Consider the following 22,311-nt stretch of genomic DNA (forward strand, 5'->3'; position numbering starts at 1 on the left):
CAGGGATCCAGGGGCAGCCACAGCTTCTCTGGGCACCCTGTGCCAGGGCCTCCCCACCCTCACAGGGAAAAATTCCTTCCCAATATCCCATCTAACCCTGCCCTCTGTCAGTTTAGGTCTTGGCCAAGTCTCTGCTTGCTGTCCTTAGAGAAGCAGAAAATTGGACTCATGTTGTACACAGAGAAATGCCCAAAAGCTCCCTGGAGCAGCAGTGTCTGACTGGGGTCACCCACTGCGAGGGCAAAGCACGCTTCAGACTCTTCTCCCACTGCTCACACCACCACCACGCTGCCTTCCAGTTGGTGCCAAACTCCCCAGCCAATCTGACTTAACAAACCTTGTGCCCTCCACTGCCCTGTCATGGGAAGGGAAAGCGTTTTAAACGTGACACAACGGGGACCAGAAAATAATCCCAAGCTCCTTTAGTTTCCCCCAGAATTTTATTCTTTAATGGGTGCTTTGCTTGCTTCTCCGTGGGACAAACTCCCCAAATGGGCAGGTAGTCCAAAGCCCAGAGGATGTGGCTTTGAGAAACAGACCACGGAAAATAACCGATGACAAAAACCAGATTTATTTTTTTAAAATATGAATTTTTATTTGTTTTGATCGGAGTTCGAGAGAGTGGGTAGAGTGGAAAAGCAGAGTGATTTAATTCAGTGAAGAGGTCTAGTCCCACCTTGTGTGCTACATCAGGAGGTTAGTAGGTGTCACAAGAGTCCTCCTCCTCCTCCACTCATCTCACTGATCTTACTCATGTACTTCTTGTTTCTGATGTTTTCTAATCTCTCCTCAGAACTTCACTGTAATTTTTTGAGGCATTTTTCTTTGCTTTAACTTACTGAAAAAGCTAAAAGCTGAAAAAAATGGCAGGACTAAAAATCCTGCCAATTAGAATGGGCCTTTTTTTTTTTTTTCCAGCAAAGGTTGAAAAATACAATTCAAAAATACAAACAGGCATTGAACATTGCACCAAAAAGCATTTGAAACACAGAAAAAAATCTCAGAAAGAAAGAGAGAGAGAGGAATAGAGAGAAGAAAGGTCACAGTTTCCATGAGAAATCCCTTAAGAAAGTGGCTACCAGCTAGTCAATAGTGAAAATAAAGTCAACAAAAAATTTTAAAAATGCAATTTTTTCCTAGTTGTTATTTATTTACAGCTGTAATAACAGGATTGTCATGCATTAAACTGCTGCCAGCTAGATCCTTTCTCATAGTGGTGTAAAGAGAGTCTCACAAGATGGAAAACAAAGCTGAGGACGTGCTGGGGCACAGATTGGACCTGAGGCAGTGACAATGATCGTGTTCCTTGGTGATTTGCTGGGTGTGCTCTTTTTCAGGATGGGCTGCCCTAGCATGGTGCTAGTGCCACTCTCAGTACCTAAAGGAGCAGCTGGTGCCCTCACCTTCAGGTAGGACATTTGCCTGCAGCTATCCCCAAGTCAGTTGACAGTGAAAATCCAGTTGATGAGGGGATGCTCGAGGCCACCTGAATGGATTTGGGAGGCTGAGAAACTCCCAAGTGACAGCAGATAGGAACCCTTCCACTCTAAATGCAGCCTGGCAGAGGCAGTGTGGCAGTGACTCAGGTTTCCCAGCTCTGCCCCTACTTTTTGTGGTTGCAAAAATCAAATCATTCCATGTATGGCTGCTGCTACATTTGCTGGGTGCCTTGCAGGAACACAGGAGGCACCGACAGACTTTTCAGGGGAAACAGAGTGCAGCTCGCAGTGCAGCACGAGCCAATGGTCTTATCAAGCTGACAGGGCCTTCAAGCAGCACTGAAGACAAGAGCCAAGAGCCTTCAAAGACTGTGGGAGCACCCTGGCTCACGCAGCAAACCTGGATCCAGGCTTCCCTCTCTCGGCAGATGGAGCTGGTGAAGTTTTGTGCAGGAGAGATCTGCACTGGGACAGCGAGGAGCAGGATAGAATAGCCAGATCATGTTTTGTCCTAGAGCTTCATAAGCGAAAACCAGCATCACCCCACTCGTGGTGAAGGTTGGCAGGCCCAGTGCTGGGACCAACCCAAGCCCAAGACTGTGTAAAGCAGATTCCCGTGGTGGGAGGCAGGCACAGACCCAGGACAAGAATTGGTGACATCCTTCATTCTCCCAGCTGGGACACCACAAGGCCCTCGCTGCTGCCTGCCACAGCCTCTGTCCAGCAGCAGAGGAGGAAACTGAGGAGCTACAAGTGCAGTTGCAGGATCACTGCCTGAATGGTTCTTCTAAGCCAGGGGGAGAGGCAGGGGTGATGCTGCGGGAGCTGACGCTGGGTACCTCTGCGAGGGGCTGCTCACCACGGCCCCACGGCTCACAGGCCACCCAACACGGTCCTGCTTGTGCTGAGAGCAGGACAGCAGCAGCAGCAGCAGCAGCAGCCTGTGCTCCTGCTGACACCTCCAGCAATCAGCACACAGTCAGGCATCCCTGCATCCCACCTGGACAAGCAGTGAGCAGAGGCCAAGTGCCAGAGCTCCCCTGTGCTTGGCAGGAGAGGCCGAAGTGTTCCTCTAGCCAGGGACAGCTGGAGGGGATCCCACCAGGTTTTGTGCTCCCTCCTGAAGCAGACTGAGGGTGGACACCTCACACTGCACATTGCCTGGCTGTGCAATGGGATGAGGACCAACTGCTTGTAGCACTCAGCTGTTAAAAAAGCCATCTCAGGAACATCCCAGTGTCTGGGGCAGGGCTGTGTGAAATTAGGGACCATGTTTTCCTGAAAGATATTGGGCAGCACTGCCAGCAGTGACCTTGGTCCATGCAACAAGCCTGCACTGAGCCCCCAGAGTGGGGAGAGGCTCTTTTCCCTCGCTCCCTTTATTCCCTGTGCCTCCCAAAGCCCAGTGGAGAGGATTCACCTCAATCTAGAAGATTTAGCAAAGAGAATGAGAGGGAAGTAAAATAATTAAAAGTGGTGGCCATTCTATCTTTCAAAGACAATGAGGTTTGATGTTGAGATGTAAAGAGTTTGTGAGCACAAATATACACACAAGCATGTGTGTATATATATATATATATATATATATGTATGTAAAAACCTTTGGCTGATGGAACAATAACAAGGTCAAACAGTAAATATTTATACCTGGGAGCCATCGATTCCATCTGCGCTGTGGCCTCTTGCCAAAACTACCTTCAGAAGTAGTGTAGCTTGATATGGAGAGGGTTGGTGAGTTGCTTGGATGATTTTTCTCCCTACTTTGATATTAACAGAGCACTTATGTTTCCATCAGTGTGTCCCTTGCCGTGGTTGAGCCCTCCCCAACCTCAACAGGAGTCATGGAAATATTTCTCTGCAGTCTGCAAAATCCACACAGGTGTCTGATCGGGTGGGCTGAAGTGTGGCCCCGGGGAGGGACAAAATTTGGGGAAGAGGGCCTGGACTGGGGACTGGCCGGACACTACGCGCTGTGACAGCCCCACCCTAGCTCTCCACCACTCGCAGGACCAAGAACATGGAAGGCGGGCACTAGCACATCCCAAGGAAAGCCTGCTGGGAGAGCACCCTCTGTGCTGTGGAACTCTCCTTGATCCTCTGGGAGAGGCAGCAGCCCCAGGTTTCTGAAGGTCTCAGAGGGATTCTCAGCAGAACAGAGGCTCTCCCTAGGAGAGCTGACCTGCAACAGGAGAAACCATTTCCTGGGATGTGATGTGATCCTGCCCAAGGGATGGCTGAAAGGAATCCAAGACATGGATGGAAGAAATCAAGGTGGCAGATGAGAAATGAATGCACCTGGTGTCCACAGGATGGGCTTGCAGGGACAGGCTGGGGACAACCTTGTGCCTGGGAACAGCCAGCCTGGGGTCTGCTTGCACAGGGATGTGCTGCAGCAAGTGAACCAGGACCCTGCCAGTGCCACCGAGCTGGCAGGGATCAGCACAGGGGGACTGAGTTGGCTGTGGTGCAGCCAGCTTTGCTTAGGCTGAGCTGGGTGTACAAAGGAGAGCAGGGAAGCTCTGTCTTGAGAGTCACAGCCTGGCTGGGTGATGTTTGAGAAGCTTTCAAGACGTTCTGTGAGGGTAACTTCATCAGCCCCTTAGGAGAACAGGTGGCACTGAGGGAGTACCTCTGCCCCAGCCCTCTCCTGTCACCCCACAGGGATGTTCCCTGTGCTAACACTAAAGTGGAGCTCTCAGTGACCATGTGCTGCTGTCCCTGCCTGCTGAGGGACCCCAGATGAGCTGTCCCTGCCTCCCCAGGCTCAGCTCTCTGCTGCCCATGTGTGGTTTCAGAAGAGGGAAGGGGCGAGCTGCCTGTGCCCAAATGTCCCTCTGACACTTCCAGCAGCAGCTGCAGCCTGGGACTGCACTCTGTGTTTCCCAGGCAGTGCAAGCTGCAAAACAAGAGTGCAGACTGAACAGATCATTTTTATCACCCTCAAAGACTTCCAATTCCTGCCTGGGTGATTCTCATCAAGTCAGGGAAGTTTGGGCCTTGCCAGAAGAAGAGAAATACTGGAGTGTTGAGGTTCACGGTGAAATGAAGTGTCCGCTCTCTGCACAGCTGTAGATTAGATTATCAGTGGCCATATACAGATGAATTTCTGTACATGATCAGCTACAAAAATGGAGCCCTTATATGCCATCACAGCAAGCCTAACCTCCAGTAATTGGTGCTAGGTTAGCTCTGGGCTGGCAAGCTCTTAGAAGAAGCCCCCATCAACAGCCTCGTGTTAACTGGGAAGGAAAAGTCCTAATTTGAGTCACTGACAGTTTTATAAAAAAAGAACATTATCTTCTCTGTGATGTCTGCTGGCAGGAGATGTTAAACCACTTATTTATAACTATCTTCCCGAAATGCTTTCCTGCTTGGAAGCCAAACTAGAAATCCTGTTTGGTTTGTTGTCTTTAACCAAAGGATGCCGGTATTTCTGCTTCCAGCTGGCAAAAAGACTCGGAGCCCATGCCAGGCTTTGCTTGGGAATAGACTTGGCTTTCGAGGTGTGCTCACACAGACACAGGAAGGCAGCCTCTTATCAGGAAAAGGTTTTGGGAGAGCAAAGATGAGCCAGCAGATGGGTGTCATGGGCAAGCCAGAGCAGTGGGCAGTGTCCTGGGGAGGGACAAGAGGGAAGGACTGTGGGGAGGGACAGGCAGGAATTCACCCTGGCAGGTCAGTGAGAGTGGTTGGATCACAGCAGGAAGGGAGGGAGGAGGCTCAGGCACTGTCCCAATTCAGAGAGACCCAGCCCCTCTCCTGAGCATCACCCCACAGCACTGAGCCCACCTGGGCAGGCAGCAAAGGCAGCCCCGGGGTGCTTGGGCTGCTGAGCAGCTGATGGTAAGAGCTGACAATTTAGGGAGAGCTCTACAAAGCAGGCACTGACAGACAGCAACGTGGCTCTTGGGGGAGAAGGGATTTTGGGGAATTCCCAGGCTAGCAGAGGAAACCACCTCTGCAGCAGGGCCAGCTAAGTCAGCTAAGTCACTGGATGCAGTATCTAAACTTGCTTTAATTCCATTAGTAAACACAACGTACTCTTTGTGACCATTTCATTGTGTCGCTTTTGCTTGTTGTGGGGTTTCTATTCCATTCACTCAGGCCTGAGTATTACAGTGACATGAATGGTTTATGAAACCACCCTTCATCTAGCTTATTTAAGAAAATGTTTCCAAAACAAACAGCTGTAGCCTTCCCCACTGGAGAGCCCAGAGAGCAGAAGGGTGGCAGGAAGGGACCTCACTGCTGGAGGGATGGTGGAGGGAGCATGGGGTGCCTCGGGGGTGAGGGGCTTGGGGACACATCGAGGCAGTGATGGGGCAGCTGGGATGTCCTAGTGGGGTGGCTGCAGCAGCAGCCAGAACCAGGTGCCAAAGAAGCCAGGACGTCCCCCCTGCCCAGCAGAAGGGCTGGGGATGGTGCACCCTCCCCTCTGCTCCTCCACTCCGATGCTGCAGGCAGAGGAAGGGAGCTCCTGGGCCTTCCCACCCATCAGGGAGCCCTTGGGGATGAAAGGCACTGTAGAAATGACATGGTTTGGGGTGCAGATGCTGTGAGAGAGGATGTGGACAGAGCTGGTTTCCTTAGCAGCAGCTTGGGGTGGGGGGGTCTGGTTCCTCTTTCCCAATGTTGCCAGCCACGTGGGTTTCCTTGTGGACCCAAGACATTGGGACTGGACTAAACATCTCCAAACTCCCCTCCAAATCTCAGCTGTGGGCAGGGGAATGACTGCACTGCTGTTGAGCCAGCGAGATTGGTAAGGGACAGGCAGGACATGCACCAGTGCCACCAGTGCTGCAGGAAGAAGTGCCCTGGCCCTCCTCACTCCATCCTGCCGCCCCCATGGATATTCCAGGTGGGGCAAATCCTGTGCCTTGTGCTCAGCCCGGCTCCTGCACAGGCAGGGGGAAACTAAGCCTGGCACAGCGGCTCAAAGCAATGCTGAAGGCACCACGCTGGGGGTGCTGGGGCCTCGGCTTGGCTGCAGGACCCCAAAATGTGCTGGGGGCAGCTCTGGGGGCCAGCCAGAGGGGCAGAGGGAGGGTTCCCACTGTGGGAACAGGACTGTGCTACCCACGGGCTGGGGGCAAGGAAGCATCAGGCATGGGATGTCCTTGCTTGCATCAGGACAGCTTGGGTGGCTTGGCTGTCACCACTTTGTGCTGCTGCTGGGAAGGGGACAAACACTGGTTTGGGTCCACTGTGGTGATCAGAAGGGAGAAAAAGCCTCTCTCCAAGGCACTGGAGGGCTTTCCTTGGAAGAGTGTGCAGGTGTTAGACTGGGTCTTACCTCAGCTGCTTTGTGGGATGGCACCTGGCTCTCATGGCTCTATGGGACAGCAGTGTCACCCTGCTCTTCCAAAGAGCCCCTTCTCCTGCTTTCCCACGGTGCTGAGGATGCACCAGCTCACCAGGGGCAGGGAGAGTCTTGGGGACCACCTGTCCCCTGCCTCATCCCTGTGGTGGGTCCCACAGGGAACAATCCTGCACCAGAGCAGGGACGTACCATGAGCTGGACTTCCCCAGGCTCTGCTCCTCCCCATCAGCATGGCTTACCCAAGAGGAGGGAGCTGGCCTGCCTAAATCCTCGTGTGAGCACTGAGATGCCACTGAGGGCTGCCGAGTAGCCAGAGGAAGATGGATGGGAAGCTGGAAGAAGGGGGTGGGACAGAGAGGAAATGCTAAGAAGGGTAAGTGGATGGGGCCAAGAGAAAGTGACAGACCCCCCATGTGAACATGACCTCTGTGGTTTCCAGTCCTGATGCTGAATGTGTGCAGCCTCACAGCCACCGTCTCTTCCAAGGCTTCTGTCTTGACTTCCTGACTGATGCTGAGAAAAATGATTTCCCTGGTAGGAGCCACACTTCCTGCCAACAGGAACTGCCCCAAGCGTGTAGGATGGCAGGCAGACAGGACCTTTCGCACCTGTTCTTGTCTGGAGAGAGGATGGATTTGGTGAAGACAGAGAGGAGTAAGACCTGCAATACCTACAAGATGCTGCCACCCCGTTCCACCCCTGCAATGGCTCTGGGGACCACAGCAGTGGTGGCTTTGCCCCAGCAGGCACTGGGCCACGAGCTGGCCCATGCCACGCTGCTCCCTCATCCCCACAGGTGACCGGCTCACCTGCACTCACAGCCCGGGTGTACAGTGCCAGGCACTGAAGAGGAGCCTGGCTGAGTGACTGGCACACCCTGGAGCTCAGGTGTCCAGGAGCATCCCCCATGCTAGGGCAGCCCATCACAGAGGAGGAGGAGCCCCAGAGGAGCGGCCCCTGGGGACAGCATGAAATGGCAGAGGCGTGAAGACCATGGGGGGACCACAGGAGGTGGCAGAGGAGAGATGGCAGCACAGGGTGACTTGGTCAGATGGGTGACAGCAGACTTAAGATGTTAAGAGGCACAACTTGTTATGATCCCTTAGTTTTTTTTTAACTTTCATCATCAAAGTAAACGAAACCAAAGTATATGGGATTAAATTAAAATCACAGTTTTGTTTACATTATAAAAGAATGACCTAATAATAATAATAATAATAATAATCAAATGAACAATAATAATTAAACAAAACAAGAAAAGAAGAAAGCCCTGGAGAATTCCTGCAAAAAAAATGATGGAAGGTTTGTGTGACCGGTTTTACTGTTTGGGGATCATTCCCTTGATAGCTGACTCCCGGTTCACATAGGTGGCCCAGTAGACCAAGTTGAAAATGGCAAAGAGGACTGGGAAGACGATGCGGGACATCTTGTCTACCTTGCTGACGCTGTTGTAGGTCTTCTTGCTCTCGGGGAGCTTCTCCTCCAGGCGGGGCATCTTCGGGGGCACGCTGGTGGCCGTGGCAGCGGCAGCGGCGCTCTTGGAGATGGTGGGCAGGCCGGGCTCCTTGGCGATGTTCAGGGCGTAGGTGGTGCCAACGATGTTGTAGGTGTTGTTGGTTTTCTTCGCCAGTGCCACCGGCTCTTTTTTCTAGGGGAGGTGGAAGGGAAAACAAAAAAAGAAGAACAAAACAACAGAGATGAAGTGGCAGAGAAAGGCACGGAGAACGTTTTGTCCTCTCAGTTTACCTGCTCGTCCGGGTGCGAAGGTGGAGAAAGGAGTGAGGAGCAGGAGCCCAAGAAGGGAGGAGTGTACCTTGTGAAAGAAGAATGGCAAAAAGGAATGACACCCCGTGTGGTCATCCTTGGGGAGGAACTGGATTTTCTGCTTGGCTGGCTGCTTCCTGGGTCAGGTGAGAGGAGGACACAGCACACAGGATTACAGCTTGATTTTATTCCTTTTTTTGGTGGCAAAAAGCCGTATTAAGAACATGGGCGGCAGCATCGCAATATTTTTGCACCGTATTTCACTGCCATGTCGTAACACTTCCTCAGTGCCCCGAGTTCCTCACAGGAACACCTTACAATTTAACATCATGATGTTCAAAATGCTTCTGGAACCCTTTAGAGCACCTCACGACCCACCCAGCTAAGACACAAAACAGATGGAAGGCATTTGCACCAGCCCTGGATTTCTGGAATGCTCGACACAGCACCCCAGGGCAGAGGGAAGCCTTTCTTCCTGCCTGCACACCCAAGGGCTGCTGCAAATCATGGGAGGTGAGCGAATCCCTCCCCCAGGGCTCTGAGGGACAGCATCCGTGCTGCAGTGAGGAGGAATTGCAGAGAGAATGACAAGAGAGGCCCCTGTGTGTGTCAGATGTGACGCACTGAAGGAGGAGGGGAAATGCTGGAATCAGAGAGTGCAGGTGTTCGTGAGGATGGGTGGACAGGAAGATGGACCTAGGGAGTCACAGCAGGTGTTGCTCCCACACTGGGGATCTTCCTGCTGCTGCCAGGGACCTGAGATCAGCTGCACTGTGCTGTATAAAGCAATCCAAGCCTACAAGGAAAAGGCCACTGAATGAAATATATTCATATCCAGGCATCAGGCACCCTACATGTCCCAGCATTCAGGTAGCCCACGGGTGTCGTCCCCTGCTACTACACCAAGAGCCAGCACCAGCCACAGCGATGCCTCATGGTGGGACTCTGGTCTCCAAACTCAAACAAGGTGGGCCTTTGGATGACTTTTTTCTATGCAAAAGCAACTGGAACACAAGGTGAGGCTCATCCAGGCATTTCCCAGGGATGCTGGGCATGGTCATGCATGTTCCTGTGAGAGCAGCAGTCGTCCCCTGCTACTACACCAAGAGCCAGCACCAGCCACAGCGATGCCTCATGGTGGGACTCTGGTCTCCAAACTCAAACAAGGTGGGCCTTTGGATGACTTTTTTCTATGCAAAAGCAACTGGAACACAAGGTGAGGCTCATCCAGGCATTTCCCAGGGATGCTGGGCATGGTCATGCATGTTCCTGTGAGAGCAGCACTTCACCCTCTCCTCATACCACCCTGGGAACTGGGCAGCACTGGGAGCTGGAAGGGCCAGATCTGCCCAGCCTCTGCTCTGCAGAGATGGTCCCAGGGCTTTAGCTTTCAGTGCTGTACTTCCATTTTAAATGTACCTACAATCACCATGGATATTCCTGGTTACCTTAGGAAACGCATTTTCCACAGTGATTTTCAGAGGGACACTAAAAGCAGACTTCTGTGCAATCTTTAAACCCCTCTCCAACAACACCACAGCCAGGCAGCCCTGTAATAATGCCAGCAATTACAGAAATTAACTTGTTAGGAGGAGGTCTAGATGTCTTCAGACTCCAAATCAGACTAAACCAGTGTTTGGACCATATTCATGGTATTTTATGGTCTTTAACAATTAACTGATTCTGCTTCTGCAGTCGTTAGAGCCACTTTAATGCGTTCCCTCTGCACAGCAGATGAACTTTTCCTGCTCAAGAACTGACAAGAAGCAAGTAAAGGGCAAAAGATGTTTCACCTATTAAAACACTTAGGTATGCTTCAGTATGATTACTTATTAACACAGCTACAGGAGGCAATAAAATAATTAATAATCAGTAATGAAATGAAAAATAGATTGTTGTTCGCAGAACGCAATCGGCAGTGCACTGATTATTTTAGTATTCATCAGCCATGCTATTCATTAGAGGAATAAGATGAATACAAGTGCCATGACATTTTCAACCTGGCCAGCTTTCCTGCCCCAGAGTTTGCAAAGTGGATCCATGTGAAAACAGCTGAAACGGAGTAAAGTCAGGCAAATCTGCCTGCTGTGTGGGTGACAGTGAGCTACTGCTCCCATTAGGGTGGTCCAGAGTCCCCAGGCATTAATTTGGGCTTCCCTGGACCTCAGGTCAGGCTGTTCAGGTGGAGCAGAGGCTTGGGAATCTACAGCCAGGGCCTTTTTGTAGCTGCCCATGGAGTCTTCACCCTGGTCAGAGCTGGGAGCACCCAGGACACCCACGCTGCCTACACCAAGGCACACGTGTGCTCTCTGTGTGTTCTGCCCCTGAGATGTCAGAAGAAATGATTCGGCCTCTTTGCTGGGCTGTGCTTTATAAGAAATAAGTGTTTCAGGCAAGATTTTGATAATTAAACAAAGCAAAATGTGCTTGCTGCTGTCAGCTGCAAAGCAGCCCCCATCCTGCACCCTGCACCTTGGTCTGTGAGGAATTCCACATCCAGTCCTTTCTGTGAGGAGAGAGAGAAACAGGGAGAACCCCCACATTTGCTTTGAAAGCTTGTCCTATTTAAAACATCCTATTTTGCAAAGCAACTCCTGTACTTATGGCCCCATTGAGGCACAGGGAGACTGAATTGCTGCACAAAGATGTCCCTGTGCTGCTCTCCTGAGGGAAAAGCTGTAAAATCTGGTCGAGAGATAAATCTGTCCCCTGGATGGTGCAGTCTGACAAGTTCTTCAACAACACACACACTGGAAAATAATAGTATTTTTGTAAAATATTCTTGTCCTCAAGCCTCTCTGCTGAGGAGCTAACAACTGAACATCTAAATTATGGGAACTACTGCTTCTGTCTGTGATCTGCTTGAGATTTAGTTCTCTGTGCCTGCTCCTTGGGTAGAAATTTGGATTGGAAGCACTATTTCTCTCACAGGCAACTCTTAAGGTCACCAGTATCTGCAGAACTTGAGAAATCCAAGTATTTGCCACTTGTCATTCTAGAGAAAAGTCACTTTAATGACTCCCAAGCAGCTCCTGTCTCTGATATACTTGCATCCCATAACTCAAAGCCCAGCAACTGCAGCTGCTGTTACAGCAAAGGTGTCACTCCTTCCTCACACCAGCCAAAGCTCCTCCTACAACGTGGCAGAGACTTGATAATTCAGATTATATGGGACTGAGCCCCATAACCTGGTGCTCCATGGATCACCAAAGAGGTTGGATGGAGTCAATAATCAGCCCAACCCACCACACAGTGATGAAAGAAAGAGGGTGAAATGCTGCTGAAGAACGATTCATGGACTGTACTGAAGGTGCTGAGAACATAAATCACTTGCAGTGTTATCACAAAATCAATCAGGCTGGAAAAGACCTCTGGGGGCCTCACGGAAATCATGGAGATTGCAAGTGCAGAAGAACAAAGGACACATGGGCTGCAGAGCATGACCAGCAAGGGAAAGTCGCAACAAAAACACTCTGACCATAGTGAGGCATACAAAAAAGAGAAGGGTGTGAACCATCCTGAACCCTAAAGACTCAACCTGGTTGAAAATGGTGGCCTGTCAAGGCTGGTTCTAGTTCCTCTAGGATTGTAACAAAGATGCCACAAATGGGAAGACAAAAAGGAGAAAGAAAAGTGACTCCCAAGGGAGCTGGATCAAAGGGCAAACTTGAGAATTGCTGAAGAGTGGGTTGGACAAAAAGCCAGGTTGTAGAAAAGGCACCTCATGCATGTTTTTCTTAGAGAAAAGTACATGAAAAGCCTGTACCTAGCCTCACCATGCACTGAAGAGCTATTGTCTTAAGACAAAAATAAAGATCCAGGATTACTGCTCCATCCAAAGCATGTTCTGTTTCTACATGTCTGACTGCAGACACTTGTACTGGTTTTGTTGCTTCCTGACACGCAGAATTTCAGGGCAATCTCATTCAGGCACAGACACAGAGCTGGATCAGGTTTTATGCACAGACATAGCATTGCAGTCAGAAGTGGGTCTAAGTGTCTTCCAAGAACCCAAAGCATCTTCCATCCTGAAGGACAGACAACATGTTTTTTGGGGTAAACTCATTGGTAAATGTCATCCTTGCAATTTCCCAGCAGCAAAGTCACCGCTGCTTGTTCTCTCTTCAGATCCTCACTGTCACAGCCACTCAAGAAATGACCTTGTTGGCTCCAGAGGTGGCCATTCCTGTGGCTGGGATGGTGGATGGATCTCTCTGCCCAGGCACAGCCCTTCTGTGCTGAAGTGGATCCCTTTAATAGGATATTTTGAGGATGCTGGAGATCAGGAGCTTTGCTGGCTACTGAACTCATTCATCTTTCAATCTCTTTGGCCTCTCACTCAGCTCACACCTCTCTGCCATCTCATGCCTTCCTCCTGGCGATGTTTTTTGTTAAAAATCACCTTTCCTTTCCTAACAAGTTTCCCACTTTGGACCCCAATACCTGTCTCCAATTTGATCTGCACCTCTAAGTTGGCTGCAGCCACTTTACCATACAAAAAGAAAATGAACTTTTCATCTACAATTAGCAATTACTGATTCCAGGCAGGAAAGGCTTGGAAAATCTTTGGGTCCAAGAAACATTAATCAAATCTTATCAAGAGTGCAGGCTCAAGGGAGTTTTTAGTGACATCTCTGGTGATAGCTGCCTGCTTTTCACTGGAGAACTGCAGAGAATGTACAGAGTAGCTCCCAGCTACCAGAACCCAACTGTGGCTACAGCCAGAACATCATCATGATTTTCTGATGCAGGCACCAGCAATTCACCAAGATCAGCATTTTAGATTCTACCTGATAAAAACTCCAGGTGTTCCCATCTAAACCACTGGTTTGGCTGAAGGGGAGAAAGGGAGAGTGAACACACTGGGGGGGTCTGTCAGCACCCAGCAGCTTTTCCATGGCAGTGATTTCATCCAAGTGGGATGGGAAACATCGCTGCTGCCTGCACTGATTCCTTTCCATGTTCGTGCAATCAAACCTGGAGTGAGGATCCTTGCCATCACACCAATAAAGAGCACTGCTTTTGGCTGGGGAGAAGGATTTCCAGAGACCAGGGCTCAGCCTGGGCTTGTCACTGGCAGTTTTACCCTTGATACGAACACTTTAAAATGCCAATAGTTGTTCTTCTGCCTCTTCTTCCTTTTGTGGTTTCAACCACCTGGCTTGTCAATTGTTTCAAGAAGAGCTAATTAAAGGCTGAAAGGGAGCCAGTGAGGCACCTCCATTGCGTAGCAAATTCACTGCTTGGAAATACTCATTGGAATAAAGATGAAAAGCAAATATGTTGACACATCGTATTCCTAAGCTCCCTGAAAGCCCATCACTCTTCAGGGAGCTCTCTGAGCTGCAGAGAGGGTTCCCTTCGTCAGTAAAGATCAGATAGCTTGGAAAAGCACCGCAAATTTGGAGCTCTTCCTGATTCTCCAGGCTGATACCAACTGCAGCAAACTCACAGAGAGCTCCCCCTCTGAAACATTCCCGGTCCTGCTTTGTTTTCTTGTTTGATTATCATGTGCAGGAACATTCTGCATGCTCTCACCCTATTGTTTCAGCACTGTTAGTCTTGCAGTGCTGGGTCAGTGGATAAATTGAGGAACACGCTGCTTCTAAGATTAACTGAAGCTTATGAGCCTTTACTGCTTTTTCCACCCAGTTCACAAAACTGCCCAAGGCTGTGTGAATCCTGACTTTGTGCTGATTTGGCCATCCCTGAAAGGGACACTGTGGTTTTGAGGGCCTCTCCTGACTCTTCACTCATGCCAATGACTCAGGAAAGGCTTCTCTCATCTCTAGAGGCCAGGTTAGCATCACTGTTCATGATGGAAGTAGAAGGCCATCACCTGACCCCTCCAGACACTTTCTGCCATGAGTCTGTTGCTCAGACCACAGCTGCAAAAGCAAACAGATAGAGAGAGTCCAAGAAAGATAAGAGAGAGACATTCAACGTCCAGGGAGGGCTCTGTTCACCTTCTTTGACCTCCACACCAGAGATGACTGGCTGTCGTCTTCCCAAAAGTTGCTGCAATTCTGTCAGGTGTTTAACATACAACCCCACAACAATTTCCAACAACACATTAAAATGCAAAGGAGAAAAATATAACGGCTCCAGAACCAAGAACAAGGACAAAGCTGATTTTCAAATTGATTCAATAAATATAAACAAGGAGCAGCATGCTACAGTAAGCGATTTCTCTGCTCAGCCAAGATTAAATCAGTTCAGAGGGAGGGGGGCACGAGCAGGGGTAGCAGAGCCTATCAGGAAGGAAGCTGCCAGAGAGGCTGATCCCGAGCGGGAGGGAAAACGTGGGTGATGCCAGGCACTAATTTGCTGCCAGTTGCCGTTTGTGATTGCTGGCTTCCCACCCACCCTCCGTGCCCAAGCTCCCAGAGCAGCAGCTGCTGGCAGCTGTGGGCATCGGAACCAGTGTCAGAGCTGGCCAGGGGACACGGCTCAGTGGGTGTCCTGGGGCGTATTTGGGTTTTTTGGCATGCTAGCAACAAGGCATGGGGCTGGAGGGCTGGGTTGGTTCGGTTCATTGCTTTGGGGTTTGGGTTGGGCAGAAAAGGAAGGACACACAAGACCACCAGCAGAGCAAACCCAAAGCATGGACGCGCCACGTTCCCTCTGGCAAACGGCCGTGCAGAGGGCAGAGGGAAGAGCCAGCAGCCATGCCTGGGTGTTTCCCTCCAGCTAAGCACACCAACCAGCCCCAGGCCATTCCTCCCCACCCCTCAAGAACCGCTGCAGTCAGGAGCTGAGCTGGGAAGGCAGTGAGTAACATCCAGCCTCCCGAGTGCTGTGGGGCCGCACGTTACCCACTGCTGTGCCCGGCACAGCTCCCTCGTGCAGCGTTTCTTCCCCACCCCCTCCCCCCCAGCCTTGGCTGACCTTCATCTCCTGGGCCTCCAGCACCTTCTTGCCATCCCAGGCCCAGCTGCGTTTGGTGAAGTAGTTGACGGTGGCGAACTCGATCAGCGCAGAAAACACAAAGGCATAACAGACGGCTATGAACCAGTCCATGGCCGTCGCGTACGCCACTTTGGGTAATGAGTTTCTGGCGCTGATGCTTAGTGTGGTCATGGTGAGCACCGTGGTGACACCTGTGGGGGCACAGCAGGACGCAAGGACAGTGTGAGATCGTGCACTCGTACCTGTTTCTCTCAACACTGCTGCCACTCCCTTCATGGAAAAGCAGGAGCCAGCTCCTGAGCCACGTTCCCGCTGTAATTAAGGGAGTCTTACCCAGAACGAGTCCTCAGTGCAACTCATAGAATAACAGAACAGGCGGGCAGGAGGTCAGGTTCAGAGAATCATAAAATCACAGGATGGCCTGGGCTGGAAGGCACCTTAGACACCATCAGGTTCCACCCCCTGCCACAAGCAGGGACACATTTCACTGTCCCAGGTTGCTCAAAGCTCCCTCCAGCCTGGCCTTGAACACTTCCAGGGATGGGGCAGCCACAGCTTCTCTGGTCAACAGTTTGTTCAACCCCTGCTCAAATCAGGGCCAGCTTCAGGTAGCTCAGGGCATTATTCTGGCTCAGTTTTGAGTACAATCAATGGCAAACATCTTCATGAGGATGAGATTAACCTTCCCCAAACTCCAATGACTAGATCTCTGCTCACCATAAGAGCCCTAGCTCACAGGGAGGCACCTGCACAGCATTCCTTATCTGTTGGCAGGGTAAGTTGCATGATGCTTCACCCAGCTCATGTAGAATATGTCATGGAGAAGCCTCTAGCTGCTTTTGCAGCAAAATGAAAATAATAAAATAACAGTAAAAAGCACAGCTAGATCCTCCAGGAGGATCAGAAACTGGCCACTCATCCAATACAGCTCTCTTAGGCTTTTGGAAATAGTGTCTTGTGACCTGCATGGATGGACACCTGGGGTCCTGGGTCCTGCTGTCAGTGGCCCAAGCTGCCAGAACAAATGTCACAATGATTTATCTTAAAAAAATGGTCTGTTGCAAAATGTCTTTTAGAGCTTTTTTCATTAAAGCAAGCAACCATTACCATCCATTTCCCCCAATAATGTACTTTTCAATTAAAAATGCATTACAAACATTATAAAAATATTGACTAATTTTCAGTTCCCTTTAGCCATACTGCTGGTAATTTAAAGAGTTTAAATTCAATATTGTCGACAATACTTAGTGAGGGGCCAAAAAAAAAAAAAAAGGAATAAACAATTGGAGTTCTCATTATTTTCTTAATAGGAAAGCAAGGCAATTTGGGAGCAAGGACATTTTTCACACAGGTAGGTTTTAATTTTTCAGTCAGCTCTTGCCTGCTTGATCTGAGCTGCTTCTTGAGGAAACCTATTTCACTGCAATTCTCAGGGTAACACAGGAGGAAATCACATATGATACCACATATCCCCTCTCTGCTTGGGGACTTTTGTTCGATATCCTCTCTGTTAAGTGGAATGTGCTGGGCAATGTTACTTCCAGGAGGTACAATCCTGCAGCATCACACCTGCTCTGCTGCCTGTGTAGATCCTGAACTAAAGGTCTTGACAGGAAAGCACAAAGCAATTCTGTTATTAAATGCTTGTAAAAGCTATTAATATATGTGCAGTGCCAGCCTGGCACTTTGCTTCGGTGAGAGGACCTGAAAGCAGCTGAAGGAAATAATAACACTATATTCACCGTGCAGTTATGCTGCCTCAGCCCAGGAACTTGTTATGTGGAGCTGTGACCAGGGGCACATTAGCAATTTCAAAGGCAGGGCTTTAAATGCCTCCCTGTGTCCCTATCCTCTGCTCAGCTCTCAAGCCACTACAGATAAGCAGCCACAGCCAAATGCATATAATTAGATGATCAATACCTTGACTACTGTTAATATTTATGGCTTGGCTTCTAGCAGAGACATGGCCAGGAGTATTTTTGCAGTGATTCGAGGGAAGCAGGGGTACTGGGAAGACACTGAAAGCTATCCTGGGGAATGGCCAGCAGCTTAGAAATGCTGGTCAGGGCCTGGGAAAGACCAGCTCTGATGCTCAGTGTATTTCCCCTCACCTTTCCCTTTCTCCCCAGCCTGAGAGGATGCCCCTGTGCTCCCAGACTCACCAAAAACCGTGCGGGCAGGGACGGACTCCCTGTTCAGCCAGAAGGACACCTGGGACAGGATGACGGTCATGATGCAGGGCAGGTAGGTCTGGATCACAAAGTACCCAATCTTCCTCTTGAGGTGGAAGTGTGTGGTCATGACGACGTATTCCCCTGCAGAGACAGCCAGGGAGGGATGCTGAGCCACGGAGCTCCCCAGCCTGACCCCAGATCTAGAGATCCATCCTGGACAAACTTCCCAGCTTTTCAGTGGGGTTTCAGTGGGAAGGAGGGGTGCAACAGGCACTCCCAGCTGCTGTGCCCTGCCAGATGTGTGCCCCAGCACAGCCCAGGGGGCTTTCACATCACATTTGTCCTTTCCAAACACTTCTCCGAGTCTGCTTTAATTCACTGCAAAATGGGTGTGGGACAAAGGCAGACCAATGTCAACAACCGGGCAGTAAAACCTTTCCCTGCTTCGCCCCAGGCACAAGGGGCCCCTGGGGGGTCTCTCCTGACCCTGCTCCCACCCCACTCTGAGGGTAAAATCCCTTAAGCCTAGAGAGACCCCAACAGTGATTTCATAGGATTTCAGGACACAGGATTTTATTTTCTCTGGCAATCCCGAAAATATCCCCCCTTCCCTCACTGTAACCACCTCAAAAACCGAGGCAAATTCTGCTGTTAAAGGTCTGACCTGTGAACCGAAGAGGCAGCTGTCCCTATTTTCCCTCAGTGTCCTATTCCTCCCCAAAGCTCTGGGTATTTTGTGGGATTACTGTGCCTTTTTGTTGTGAGCGTGGCTCTGCTAAATCATTACACACAGGAGCCTTCAGCAGCTTTCTTACCACTCCAGGTTATTCATCTGTACATTTTACTACAACTTAAGTAGAGAGATGGGCCAGATATTATGACATTTATTTCCCTGGGCTCCCCACATTTCCCCAAGGGAGGTGAAATGAGTTGTTACAGACAGACACTATTAAAATCAAGTGCACCAGAGAGGAAATATCCTCAAATGAGAGAACTACTGGTGCATACAGGGGAAAAAAATAAAAAGGGGAAAAAAAAAAGGAAATATGAGAGACACACATGAGATAACAGAAGCTATAAGTACCTGGATTCAGAGGGGAAGGGAGGAGCAGCAGATGGGAGAAAAAGATGATTAATATTGGTCATTAATCAGAGGAAACATTTGTTTGGGATAATCTTCTATTAGTTATGATAATATTTGTGCAAGCAGATGCAGTGAAAATCACACTGAACATGATGTTGCCTTCGCCTCCCCTGCCTGCAGCGCTTTCCTGAGGGGTTGGAAAGGAATCCAAGATAAATGAACCCACAGCACCACAAACCAGCTGGACAACGCGGGGCATATTTTCCACACAGCAGATCATTTTGAGATGCTTGAGATCAGTTCTCCCAAAGACTGTGGGCAGTAAGGCTCTTTCAGTGGAAACCACTGGAAAACAAACCCTTTGCTGCCTCTTGGTGACTGCTGAAGATGTCACCAGTCACATTCTCCTGCCTTAGGAAGTTCTGTGGTCCTGGACTGCCTCTATAATTATTCCAAATCGTGGCATTCCAAGCTCCATCTCATCCCAGGAGGAGCTCAGCCCACACTGTATTCCCACAAATACCTGTGCTGGATCGAACCATCTCTGTCCCAACCACATGGCCCAGCAGGTCATACTGGTTCAGGCGAGATCCACCCTTGGCTACTTCCACGGATTTATCCTTCCCCAGGGTCCAGGTGTAGATCACCTCTGTCTTTGTGTAGGCATCTGCAGAGGAGGGAGAAGAACGAGGTCTGTGCTTCTGCCTGCCCTAAAATACACCAAAATTAGCCTGTAGCCAAATTAATCTTTGCTGTGCATCTCTCAGAGCCACATGGCTGAGCACAGCCAAGCATGGCCAGAGACCAAGGCAGATCAACAACTGTTAAATCAAACGAGCAGGAGCGAGCTGGGGTTTTTGGGAGGGAGCTGGAGAGGGGCAGAGCTCTGTCATTGAGAGACAGGCTGGCCCCGTGATGTGCTGACTCTGCAAGGGCTGGCTCCAAGCAGGGACAACACAGGAAGGCATCCAGGCCAGCAGGATGCTGGGGCAGCAGGACAGCCACAGCCCTGCCATGCCAGGGACAGGGAAAGTCCTGCTGGCAGCAGCTGGCAACAAAGGCTGAATGCAAATGGAGCTAAATTTCAGGTTAAATAGAAAAAGTTAACAGTCTTTACCCTCACTCAGAGGCAACACTCTCCAAGACTCTCAGATTTGGAGGTGGTGTCCTCTCACACCAAAATGCTTTGTCCCTGTGTTTGTGACTGAGCCCCTGGTCTGTCCTCACAGCCAGTCCCCCTCTCAAGAGTGCCCACGTGCTCTTGGTTTTGCCAGTCCTATGGTTATCCAAAAACGGAGTCTCTCCAGACTCTGCTATTTCTCCCCATAATGCCCAAAGCTCCTGTCCCTACCTACTCTGCACCATTTTTTTAAGCAAGGACAAAGTTCACCAAACCAAGCCTTCGGTTCATTTTCACCCACCAGCTTCTCCTGTTAAGACATGAAGGAATTCTTTGGCTGGGTTCAGGTCTACCAGAGAAATGTCTCAGCTCCTGCTTTGTGGAAGACTGTGTCCTGAGAAAACCACATTTCTGTGATCTTTTTAAAACAACCCTATTGTCCCTGCCCTGCAGGTTTTGGCAAACCCATTAAATGTTAAGCAGGGGTTGTGCAAAGCAGGGGGAGCTGGTTCTGATGATCAGCAAAGGTTTCTCAGCAGGCCAGAGCACTGCCTGAGCACTCCTGATGCAGGCTGGCACCTCTCACGCCATGTGCAACACTCTGCTCTTCCAACCCCTCCTTCCAGCTCTCAACATGCTTCTGGAGCCTTCCACCCTCCTTCAGAGCTTTGTACAGCTCTGCTGCTGCTTTTCTCACCTGATGGGCAACACCTCCTGCTCTACAGTCACAATCCATCCACTGCCAGCCTACAAAAGGAACTTGCCCGCAGCTCCATTGCCATCATTCCTGAACATTCAATTATCCACATATCTGGTTGGGACAGAAGGGTATCTGATGTCACACAGGCATGGCATGGGTGCTTGGAACATGTTTAATGCCAGGCAGCTGCTTCAGTTCAGCTCCATGTCTCATTTGCAATGCAAAATCCAATCCAAACAAGGACAGCTAGTGGGCATTTAGAGGAGCTGGTGAGTTCAGCAACATCTCCTCCTCCCCTAGTCTCAGCTAGCTGCTGTACAAGTGTCCCATGATGGCCCAGGGACAGCTCTCTGTAGAGCACATTCGTCTTCCAGGGAGCAGGGGGAGAGACAAAGCCATCCCTTCACTGTGCTTGGCCTGAGGGATGATGCAGGTGGGCAGCTGAAGCTCTCTGGAATGCCTGATGCCCTTAATTCTCCTGCAAATTCTCTGCCTTGCCCCCTCGGGGGGCTGCCATGGTGGCCCAGGGACAGGAGGCCACTGCTGAGCCTTCTGGGTTCTGGGGATCAGCAGAAAATGGTCTGTGAGGCAAACTCAGCATACTTTGAGCAGCATGTGTCTGGCACTGGCATTGTCCTTCTAATTACAAATCTGACCCACTTTAAGCTTCTTGAAAATGAGCAGCTTCCAGCTGTCAATGGCTTTTTAGTGAAAACACTGGTTTAATCCTACTCCAACACAGGAGAGGTGAGCTCGGATGCTGTGTGGGTGCTTTAGAAAAAGCCACATTAATGTTAACCAGGGGCAGCTTTCTGAGCTCCTTGTCTCAAAACTCTCATCATTCAGAGGTCAAATCGGTAAAAAAAAATAACCCCAAAGGGTGTTCCAGCAGAAACACACACATTAATCTCTTTTCCTCACCAAGGAACATTATAAGCAATTAGATGTGGAGTAATCTGCCTTCCTGCAAGTCTTGTAATAATCCCAGAGTTTAGGCCTGAGGTAGGAGATTTTATATCCCTCCTCACAAGGTCAATTAACATTAATAATTCATCCTTCTCTAAGGCTTGCTATTTTACTGGCCTTAGTGATGTCTTGTGGCAATGAGTTCTACATTTAATTAGGTGCCGCCTAAGAAATTCAGTAGTTCTGAATAATCCACTTTCATGGGCACAGTTTGTCATGAGGCAGAGGAGCAGATGCACATGATAAACACAATTTCTTCTGCTGCCAATCAAACTTTTCTACTTTGTCCTCAGTTAGCTCCCCAATGGCTACAGGAAGGAAGTGTCAGTTCGGGAAGGTCGGGGTTTCTCTGGGGGTTACTGGTGTGGGCTCATTCTTTAGCTGGAGGCGGGAAACTCTCTCATCTAACACAAAGACAGACTCAGAGTGGTGCTCAGTTTGTTGGAGATGGAAAAGACTCCTGGCAGGGCCAGACTAGGATGTCTATTTTCACATTACGGTGAACTGGGGTCTTGGGGTTTGGCTCCCACTCACTTTAGGAACAAAAACAAATGAAATTTAACTTGCATATGGGAGAGAGAAGGGAACTTCTATGGGGAGCCCAAGCAGCTGCAGGCCTGGGAGGCTGGGAGCAGCTTTCAACTCACCAGCAGCCTGCAAATCTTCCCTAAACCAGGACCCTTGGCTGCTGGGACTGAGATTCCCAGAGTTTCATGTGGGAGCAGCCTGCCTGACAGACTGAAGAGGGGCAAGGGGTTTGTAAGCTCCCTTGGAGCATGGAGCCAGGGGAGCCAGGTATTTCAGGCTCTCCACAGATTGGCAGGATGGGACAGCC

The 22,311-nt window shown here is 50.0% G+C and overlaps 1 protein-coding gene across 1 annotated transcript in view; it reads right to left on the reverse strand.

The window, feature by feature from the left end:
* Positions 1–569: 569 nt before the first annotated feature.
* GABRA3 (gamma-aminobutyric acid type A receptor alpha3 subunit) overlaps positions 570–22,311 on the reverse strand; it is a 73,321-nt gene continuing 51,579 nt past the window's right edge. Inside the window, exons 7-10 of the mRNA XM_017737495.1 lie at positions 19,214–19,357; positions 17,595–17,747; positions 15,412–15,623; positions 570–8,407 (exon numbers count right to left, since the gene is read on the reverse strand). Coding sequence (XP_017592984.1) covers positions 8,078–8,407; positions 15,412–15,623; positions 17,595–17,747; positions 19,214–19,357 — 839 coding nt within the window. The 3' untranslated portion in view covers positions 570–8,077. The remainder of the gene's footprint in view (positions 8,408–15,411; positions 15,624–17,594; positions 17,748–19,213; positions 19,358–22,311) is intronic.

The sequence above is a fragment of the Corvus brachyrhynchos genome, unplaced genomic scaffold (assembly GCF_000691975.1).
Source record: "Corvus brachyrhynchos isolate BGI_N302 unplaced genomic scaffold, ASM69197v1 scaffold346, whole genome shotgun sequence".
NCBI classification, from domain to species: Eukaryota; Metazoa; Chordata; class Aves; order Passeriformes; family Corvidae; genus Corvus; species Corvus brachyrhynchos.